Below are 9,754 nucleotides of genomic sequence, written 5' to 3'. Positions count from 1 at the left end.
GGGGGCCCGGGGCGGGCTGGGAGCGGCCCTGCCGCCGGCCCGGGGGCGGCGAGCGCAGCGGAGAGGCGAGGGGGCCCCGGCGGAGCCGCGGGTGAGGCAGCGCTGGCGGGCGAGGTGACTCTCTGGCGGTTCCCGGAGCGCCAGCGAGGCCCTGGTGGGGGTCTTCGCTTTTCCGAGAATTAGCTGTTCTCCGAAGTTGTTCTGGGGAAGAAAGAGTGTCAGAATTCCGTGAAAGTTACCGCTGTTATTGTCCCTTTATCAGGTGTCATTATGCGCCTGCTGCGCCGTATACTCTTTGTTTGGGTGTTCCGCTGGATTCAGCGTAGTGTTCAGTCACCTATAGCCTGGCGTAGGGCAGGTCATTGCTTTGGTAACGCATCCTGTGCTTGGAGAGTAAGATTTTGCCTTATGGGACACTATTGTACCTGCACATCTCTCTCTTCGTAGTGGAGCTGCCAGGGACGCGAAGGGGAGCTTTGTGTTTACAAAGAAGGGTGCGAGATTCACGGTAGTCTTTAGCTGCTGTTGGCGTTTCTTTCGTGACTTGGACCCAGTTCTCTGGAAACTGTGGGGCAGTGGGATCTGCAAGGATCCCTGTAAGGATCGAGAGCTTTCACTGAAGCGGGAGCCAGTTTGTAGGGTAGGCTTGTGCTTGGTAAAGCTGGAAAAACAGTACCGATGTTTTCCATGCCAGTTGCAGCTCCTCAGTCTCTTACAGACTAACATACAGGTACTTTTCAGACAGACCAGAAGTATTGTAAAATCACAATAAGGGTATAATTAAGGCAGGCCGTCATCAGGGATGGGACAGACTTGTCTAGCCAAGTAGGGATGCAGATGCTACTTTCCGGGAACAGAACCGAGGAGTGAAGAACTTAGGAGCCCTCCTGTATCAAGCAGAGCTATTGTAAGAAGATGCATGCTTGACAGAATAAAGCATTGGAGAGTAACTGTGAATCTCCTGGAGAAAAATCCTATCTTTGAGAAACATTGTACTTGAAATCATGTTCAGTATTAATTGAAGAAATTTGTGGTGTCAGTCACCATGGCTGATAGTTGAAGTGTAAAAATAAGCTTATACTGAGTATAGGTGGGCATTTATTTGCTCCTAATGCTGTCAAGAGCCATGTTAAAAAGAGCTCTTTTCTACAGCAGTCCTTCTTTGGTTCAGAAGTTTTTTTTCGACCCACAAGCTGCTTGGAGCTCTGCAGACAATCTCTGGTACCTACTAAGAGGTGTTCGGTACCTACTAAGAGGTGTTATCTTTTAAATTTTTTCCTTGGTGCTTGGGAAACAGAGGCTAACAGCATCTAAGAGGTTATTTTACATGCTGAAAGTGTCTGGTGCATTAACAAACTTAGTATAACCATCAGCTATTTCATTCGGTTGGCTTGAAGGACTGGTGGTTATGTCTGGCAGACTTCTTATGCATCTTTTCTGGTAAAAACAAGTTCACCTTGCTTGATACCACTGCACATCGTCATCATCTTGGTTTCGGATGGTAATTACCTCCTCCTGATGATGTGAACTGCTGTCTGTGCTCTTCGTTAGTATGATACTGTAATCCTTTTTCCATCTAGCCCAGCTATAGTGCTGCCACGTTGTTTTGGCTTGGTGAGTTTCTTAAGGCAGTTGCTGGACTTTCCGCTTGAAAAGCCGTTGCTGCATTTCTTTGTGTCCGTGAAATGAGTGGTGAAAAGATATGCATGTCTCCCAGTTCTGCTGGGGTGTGACGCTCACTGTACTGGAAGTTTGGTATATATTATAATTTTAATTATGCCAACTTCTCATTTCTTGTTTGAGATTCTGAAGCTCAAGCAGAAGTTTCTGGCTGTGCTATTTATATTCAGTCTAAAATATGCTGGCCTCTTACCAAAATGTTTGATTTTTCCCTGTACTCTGAAGTACTGCATAATTTTGTTAGTGGAGAGAGAGAAAGCTGTATGATTATTGTGATTTTACAGATTGCTGGAGGTCTGATCTGTGCAGCACCATGGACTCTTCAGAAGAGACTGGAGGCTCCTCTGCAGAGGAAAACTACTTTGTGAACTACACCTTCACCGACCGCTCCCACTCAGGCCGTGTGGCCCAGGGTATTATGAAATTATGCTTGGAGGATGAGCTCTTTGCTGATGTTACAATATCAGTGGAAGGGAAAGAATTCCAGCTGCACCGTCTGGTCCTCTCAGCGCAGAGTTGCTTTTTTCGTTCTATGTTCACTTCCAACCTAAAAGAGGCCCACAACCGGGTGATTGAGCTGCAGGACGTTAGTGAGAGTGTCTTTCAGCTCCTGGTGGACTATATTTACCATGGGACTGTAAAGCTGAGGGCAGAGGAGTTGCAGGAAACCTATGAGGTGGCAGACATGTACCAGCTGACTGCCCTTTTTGAAGAGTGCTCCCGTTTTCTGGCCCGTACAGTGCAGGTTAGGAACTGTCTGCAGGTCATGTGGTTGGCCGATCAACACAGTGACGTGGAGCTCTACACAGCTGCCAAACACTGTGCAAAGTCACATTTGTCTCAACTGCAAGACACAGAGGAGTTCTTACACCTGCCCCTCCGCCTGCTGACAGACATCCTTACAGGTAAGGAGTTCCTGAGACTTTTAGAGACCCTGTCAGGGATTGAACAAAATAGATCAAAAGATGGAAAGATCCGAGCTTTCATAATCACTGTCTGTTCAGAGGCTTAGCTAAGTTAAGCAAAGCAAAACATTCTGGATATCTTAATCAGAAAAAAAACCCAACCTATTAATTGTTACTGGACATGAAGTATCTAAGCTATGGAAAAGGAACACAGGGGATGCTGGTAATTCCCAGCAGTCCCTGAGTCAACAGGTCAGAAGTATTACATGGGGTTTTTTTAAACATAACCTAGTAACTTTCAACAATTTGTTGTATTTTTGTTTGCATTAAAAGTAAAAGAAGCCTTACCAGAAATTAACGTATTATGAAAGTCTTTTTTTTCTTTAGTTTGTAATCGTTTAACATAGTAATACAACAGCTCAACATTTGTAAGAAGGCTTGAGCACAAGCCATATTTTTAGACTATGTTAGAGTTATTAATTGTATATAATTGTTAGGATTATTTAGGCTAGACACTCAGCTGACTGAAACAGAGGCATTGTAACATCTTAGGTAAGACAGTAATTACCCTTCTTGTAAAGGTAATAGCCTTACACAGTAATGGATGCAATGACTCAGTGTTGTGAAGGATGTGTGAACACATCAAAAACTTAGTCCACCTGCCACCAATCCTTAAGATTTTCTGCTGCCCTAGTAGGTGCAGCCAGTACTTGAAAACCTCTCTGTGATGCTGCAGTCACAACTCTATTTTTGTGCATATTATGTATCATCGCAAGAGGAAGCAAGAATGTAGAAGCAGCTCATACATTCAGATGTGCTGGACTTGGGGCCAGAGAGATTGCCCCTTCCTTGCTTTAATTAAATAATTTCGTAAATGAGTAAATACTTTGTGTGTCATGTGTTTTATATGCTGTTACAATAAACCTGCCATGACTGGATTCTTTGGGATACTGGCAAATCTGTCCACAAGACTTAAAATAGCCTTGAAAGTGGATGCTATGCATATGAGAGTCTTTACATATGTTGCATTGTGTTATCTCTATTAGATCTAAATAGATTCACAGTCAAAAACCTATTGAGAATATGTACTGACAGATCAAAAAAACAATGATAAAATTAGAGTAAATTTGATAACTATCTAGTTAAAGATTTTGAATTGAGTTTATTTAAAAAAAAATGTATAAAATCATGAAATAAACCTATGGGGGTCAATCACCCTTAACTTCTTAGCGATTCCATGTGTTAACTGTAGTTTTAGGACTATGGCCTTTAGTGTTTGTTGTCCTAAATTAAAACAATTGCTCAACAAAACTTCTTTCCCATGCATTATCTATTTCCGTATATAGAATGACATTACTCAGTATTTATACCAAAACTTAGCTCATAAAATAGATTCAAATCTGAAATATACTCCTGCTGGTAGGGAAAATCTTTTACTTTTGCAATTCCTGCATCTTTGTTTAGTTAATGGAGAATTAAATAGAGGAAGCTGTTAGTGGCAAGGATTAAAATGAATTTCATGAAATAGTAATTTATTAAGCTTACTTTTTGCTGTACTCTAGGATCCATCTCAAAATCAAAGTTTTTTCATTTAACTTATGGAAATCCCTTTTACTAATAAAGAGTTGAAATACCTGCTTTTGTTCTACACTTTTTCTCCTCCCTTCCAGTATAAAGTGTTGGAATTTGCCTGATGCCTTCAGCATCATTGAATCAGGGTTTGTCATGTGAGCAGACTACAAAACCAGAGAGCCTTCATAGGGAGGCCTCTCGGTGAATACAGGCATAATTGCTGGCTTTCAAACTGGAAGTAAATACGTAAAATCTTCTAGGTAACGTACTGATGACAGTGATGCAATAGTTTTTGGTATAACCCAAGCTTCCAATTATGTCTGGAAACCAATTGAAATCAGGTGCCGTCTGTTGAGTGTTTCCTACTGTCACTCTGCTAAGGAGAGCTATAGTAGCTCGCTGGGGATTACCAAATGTTGAGAGGATGGCAGCAACACCAGATGTTCAGTCTTGAGGGTCAGCTGCCTGACGGTGCTCAGAGAAGGAAAATTTCTGCAGGTGACTTCTGCTAGGTAGGTTTCTAGGACCACCCAGAAAGAAAGGCAGCTCAAACAGGAGAATCTTTTTGCCTGAATGTTTAAATAAGAAAATACTTTTTATCACCACAAAGCATGTAAGTTCTCTTTCCTGCCCTCTTTCTCTTGGATATAGGTTCCTTTATTGAAACTCATCCAAAGTGCTTAAGATCTGGCAGCTCTGTCTTCTGCTATTTATCCAGACTAATTTCTTGTAGATGTCTGGCTGGCACCACTGATCATGCCTGCCAAAATCTCTGTATCTTTTGGGGTTTTTTTACCTCTTGAGAAAGTAGGGTTTGTGGTGGGACTGGGGGGAGGAATTCACAGGAAAAGGATGTTCCTGAGCACATACACCTTTGTCTAGATATCATAAATGCCTTTCTGTCCCCAAACCGCAGATGGTGTTCCATGTTCTCAGAATCCAACAGTTGCCATAGAAACCTGGATCAACTTCAACAAGGAGGAGCGAGCGGGCTTTTCAGAGACGCTGCGATCAAGTCTGAAGGTATAAAATGACCTTCTGTTCCGGGATTGGTGTCGTACTTCCCAAGGCACGGTGTTCTGCTCACAGGTGTGACTTGAGAGTCACAAAGCACAAGTGCCATTGAAATTCGTGGTGCTTGCATGAGGAATACTTTCATTGTCATAAATAGCAACCATGCTGACAGCTTTTTTAATTTAACCTGAGGCTGCTTTCACTAGTGATTGGAGCAATGCCACAAATGACTTATTTTACCAGATGCTCCGTTACCAAAGAGACCATTCAGAAATCTGAGTTTGGCATTCCCTTTATAATAACTCTACTCCATCAGTGATGTAACCAGCCCTTACCTAAACCGCAGACACTCTGCTATGTCAGATAACCACTGGTGTCTTGGAAAGGTTTGGAGGCTCCGAGTCCTTAACGCTGTAGGGTGGCAGCACTTGGGAAGCAGGTCACACACCTCAGGCCCAAAGGTGGGTGCTAAGGCGAAAAATTCAGTCTTAGGCATCACTGATATTTGTGTAAACAGGTCCAATTCTCCTGACACATTCTTCCTTCTCTCAGGTGATTGGAGAAAATGTTCACATTTACCTGATTGGAAAGGAGTCGTCACGTACACATTCACTCGCCGTCTCTCTGCATTGCGCTGATGATGACTCCATAAGCGTGAGTGGCCAGAACAGCTTGTGTCACCAGATCACTGCAGCCTGCAAGCATGGGAGCGACCTATATGTCGTCGGTGGCTCCATTCCACGACGCATGTGGAAATGCAACAATGCGACCATAGACTGGGAATGGTGTGCCCCTCTGCCCCGTGACCGGCTCCAACACACCCTTGTCTCTGTGCCGAGCAAGGATGCAATCTATTCGCTGGGGGGGAAAACTCTACAGGACACTCTCTCTAATGCCGTCATCTACTACAGAGTACGAGACAATGTCTGGACAGAGACCAGCCAGTTGGAAGTGGCCGTCTCTGGAGCTGCAGGTGTAAACCTTAATGGTGTCATTTACCTGCTGGGTGGGGAGGAAAATGACTTGGACTTCTTCACCAAGCCCTCTCGGCTAATTCAGTGCTACGATACCAACACAGAGAAGTGCCACGTGAAACCATACGTACTGCCTTTTGCCGGGCGCATGCATGCTGCTGTGCACAAGGATGTGGTGTTCATCGTAGCCGAGGGGGATTCGCTGCTCTGCTATAATCCTCTGCTGGATAGCTTCACCCGGCTCTGCCTGCCAGATGCCTGGAGCTCGGTACCATCCCTCTGGAAAATCGCCAGCTGCAATGGCAGCATCTATGTCTTTCGCGACCGCTATAAAAAGGGTGATGCAAATACTTTTAAACTTAACCCAGCCACCTCTGTTGTAACAGTCACAAGCGGCATCAAAGTGCTGCTCACTAACCTGCAGTTTGTCCTGGCCTAAGTGGGGAAACCAGGCTGTGATAGGAAGGGCAGCAACGCTGTTCTGCTGCGCAGCTGAGAGGCACCCACCACCCTCATCTCTGGTCCCAGTTACAATGAGCTCACCCAGTAAAGACCCTATCCTCTATACCTCTGCAGAGGAAGTATGGGCTTTCTGGCTGTGGGCCTACTCTTTTACATAGCACTATTGAACTGCTGCATCTTAGATTTCAGACAGACTAAATGCTATTATATTGATCCCTTGATGATAAGCTGCTTGAGTTTGAGGCCCAGACTGCAGCAAATGGCTTTTTTTAGCCTGGAACCAATCCACCACTAACAAATCCTGTGGCATATGGACAATGTCCTCCTTGTCCCACACTGCTAGTTTTAACTGCCTGGGAGACTGTCACAGAGTTAGATCTACACTGTGTCCTCCAGGGATGTCGCCATTTAAACATTCCTGTGTCCCTACTGCAGGAGGAGCAACTGGCAGAAATATCTGCAGCAGATAGATTCCAGAGCTGACCACAAGACCTTTAGTAGGTTGCATTATTCAGCACTTCTCCTAGAGGAGTGGTAACAAACCAGGAACTTGCTTACTGCTCTGTCATCACCTAGAGTAAAGAGGGAGATCGTTTTTATGAGTGTTGGCTTCCTTTATTGTACAGGGAATCCCCACTAGTAATCATAGTGTTGGTGAAAGACAGAATTAAGACCATGTCCTCCTACCCCTCTCTGTTGGCACTGTAACCCTTTGGGTAAGAATCTGAATAAAGTCTCTGCTGAGACAAAGGTTTCTCTTCCTTTGCTGCAAATATTATAGAACTTCCTTTGGATTGCAGTTTGGATCAGCACTGGTACTGTGTGTGGGAGAGAACAACTATGGGGCTCCAAGAGAACTAAGATACTAGCCGTAAGGAGAGAAAGCTTTAATGAAACAGCCCAATCTCCCCTTTACTGTGATTTATGTAAAAACTTCTTTATTGATGGTCAAGAAATACAACGCTTAAGTCTTTAATAGATCATTAAAACATAAGGATTTTTTTAAAGCAGCTGAGACAGAGATTTTGATAGTTCTTACTGACACTATGCAGTTGTCCTAGTGAGCATATTCCTGTGAAATGTCTCCAGGACCTGGACTTGCTTGTGCCGAATGAGGATGTGAGGACGGATCTTGGCAATAGCCTCTATTGCTTCCTGAGGGCTCCAGTGATGCACCTGAAAAGGCAGAAACCCTGCAAGTGAAAATCCATTCCATCCCTGCACCAGTTAACGGAGCCTTCCTGGAAGCTATAGACAACGTTAGAGTTGTTAAAAGACTCGCTGCTTTGCCCCTTCTGTTCACTTCACGTTCCTCTCAGAGGGGCCTGAATGTCCATGTGAGCTCATGAAATGAGTTCCACCGTTAAAAGAGGAATGCTTGCTGCCTGGGACCTCCATTTTCTATTTCACCCATGCTTCTATCACATTGTGAATAGTTTCCTGTCCTAGTCCCACCAGACCAGAGCAACAGTACCACTTGCTGTTTTTGGATTCTTAAAACTTTACTAGTACTCCCATTGCATTTCAGCACTTAGAATATTTTCCCTTCAGTGCTAAGGGAAAATACTCCAGGGAACATTTAATAACACCAGCAGAAGAATCGACAGGTGGGATTTTGTTCTTGGTGCTGGCTTACCCAGTTGAGTCTGTAGAGGAACTTTGAAAACCAGTCACTTCTCTTGATCCTGAATTGTATTTGTTTAAAAGCTTAGAAAGGCTTGCCATTTCAGTTAACCAAGGAGAAAATCTGAACAAAAATGGACATTTATCTCCTCAGTGGACCTACCTTTATGCATGACTTGTTATTCCCATCTCAATCCATTCCTCCATAGAAAGAATTATGAAAGGCAGAATCATTCAAAACCTGTTGAGAATTTACTATACTAATGGGCCAGAAAATTGAGCAGCTTCCTGAAGTCTGACTGATCTGCCAGAACCAGCAAGAAATACTATCAGACCATGTGTTACAAAGCTTTGTTGCAATAACAGTTTCTCTTTCCCATAAGGTCAAACATCTTTGCCAGTGCCTGTGCTATTAACTCAGCTGGCAGAGGCAGACTGTACAGATGAACGAAAAGACTACTTACAACGGCAGCTATATTGCAGCTTCACTGTCATCCCGTTGCCAGGAGGCATTATCTTGACAGTATCATAAACACAGATGAACAAGGTGTGCAAAGATAAACTAGATTATCAAAGAAAGCTTAGACAGCAGTTCAGCAAACATTAAGTTTTACTTGTTCATTTACCCAGCGTTTGCCACAGTCTACAAAACAGCAATGTAAGTTTGGGGCCTGACCATCTACCTCTCTTAAAATGGGTCTCCGGTCCAAAGTCTAAAATCACGGAACATCAATGCACCTGTACACGCTCAGACTTTTTGAGCAAAAGTAAACTAAAGGTTGGATGTATTCACCCAGACTGTATCAAAATAAATCCCATTTAGCATAGAATCCTTCTTACTTGAATTAAATATGCTGCCACCAAGGTGGCACTGCGGGAGCGTCCTGCCTTGCAGTGCACATAGACGCTGTTACCACAGGCTCGGTGTTTCAGTATGAATTCTACACCTTTGCGGAGGTTTTCCAAGGTGGGGACTCCAGTTAGATCCACGGTGCTGAGACGCAGTTGCTCCACTCCCATTGCCTCCCATTCCTGAAATGAGCACAGCAGATTCGATCAGTTAACCTTCTGTGGGGTTTTGGTTGGTTGGTTGTGGTTTTTTTTTTTTTTTTTCTTCCTGAAAGAAAACACGGAAACTGTTAAGAGAGCTGGGAAATTCAGCGGGGCTGCAAGCAGGTGAACATCAACCCTTTAAATCAGATGTACGAAAACTTTAGTGCTGCCTATCAGACTGCGGGCATGAAGGGGAACTGGAAAGATGTGGGGCAGCTAGGGGAAGGAGTGGAGCTGGGTTTTAAAAGTCGGCTTAGGTACGAAGGAGCCACGTCTTCGCTGTCAGAGGACCTGGCGGTCGCTGCTAGGATCACGGCAGGAGGCGGCTAAAGCCTCAGGGGACAGGCGGAGAGGCAGGAGACGCTCCCGGCGGGGCCCCGGCAAGCTCCCCGGGCTCACCTGGGCGGAGCAGCAGAGGAACCGGGTCTCGTACTCCTCGTTGAGGGCGACCACGGCGCGCACGTTCTCCTC

At 44.5% G+C, this 9,754-nt stretch overlaps 3 protein-coding genes across 3 annotated transcripts in view; 1 reads left to right on the top strand and 2 right to left on the bottom strand.

The window, feature by feature from the left end:
• NDUFS3 (NADH:ubiquinone oxidoreductase core subunit S3) overlaps nt 1-269 on the bottom strand; it is a 4,712-nt gene extending 4,443 nt beyond the window's left edge. Inside the window, exon 1 of the mRNA XM_026849345.1 lies at nt 240-269. Coding sequence (XP_026705146.1) covers nt 240-269 — 30 coding nt within the window. The remainder of the gene's footprint in view (nt 1-239) is intronic.
• Nucleotides 270-1,966: 1,697 nt separating this feature from the next.
• KBTBD4 (kelch repeat and BTB domain containing 4) lies at nt 1,967-7,401 on the top strand. Its single transcript, XM_026849941.1, has 3 exons — nt 1,967-2,585; nt 5,074-5,180; nt 5,724-7,401. The coding sequence occupies exons 1-3, from the start codon at nt 1,994-1,996 to the stop codon at nt 6,582-6,584; spliced, it is 1,560 nt and encodes a 519-aa protein (XP_026705742.1). The 5' UTR covers nt 1,967-1,993; the 3' UTR covers nt 6,585-7,401.
• A 126-nt stretch (nt 7,402-7,527) lies between these two features.
• Nucleotides 7,528-9,754, bottom strand: part of PTPMT1 (protein tyrosine phosphatase, mitochondrial 1) — a 2,474-nt gene continuing 247 nt past the window's right edge. The window contains exons 2-4 of the mRNA XM_026849344.1: nt 9,683-9,751; nt 9,071-9,262; nt 7,528-7,783 (exon numbers count right to left, since the gene is read on the bottom strand). Of these exons, the coding sequence (XP_026705145.1) occupies nt 7,652-7,783; nt 9,071-9,262; nt 9,683-9,751 (393 nt within the window). The 3' untranslated portion in view covers nt 7,528-7,651. The remainder of the gene's footprint in view (nt 7,784-9,070; nt 9,263-9,682; nt 9,752-9,754) is intronic.

This window comes from Athene cunicularia, assembly GCF_003259725.1.
Source record: "Athene cunicularia isolate RWA chromosome 5 unlocalized genomic scaffold, athCun1 chr5_part1, whole genome shotgun sequence".
Classification (NCBI taxonomy): domain Eukaryota; kingdom Metazoa; phylum Chordata; class Aves; order Strigiformes; family Strigidae; genus Athene; species Athene cunicularia.
Note: the sequence above shows the minus strand (reverse complement) of the source record. Positions and strands in the feature narration are given on the sequence as shown.

Coding starts and splice junctions, on each gene's coding strand:
- KBTBD4 (XM_026849941.1), top strand. CDS start 1,994: ATGGACTCTTCAGAAGAGACTGGAGGCTCCTCTGCAGAGGAAAACTAC. Junction 2,586..5,073: donor GCTGACAGACATCCTTACAG/GTAAGGAGTTCC, acceptor CCCAAACCGCAG/ATGGTGTTCCATGTTCTCAG. Junction 5,181..5,723: donor CGCTGCGATCAAGTCTGAAG/GTATAAAATGAC, acceptor TCCTTCTCTCAG/GTGATTGGAGAAAATGTTCA.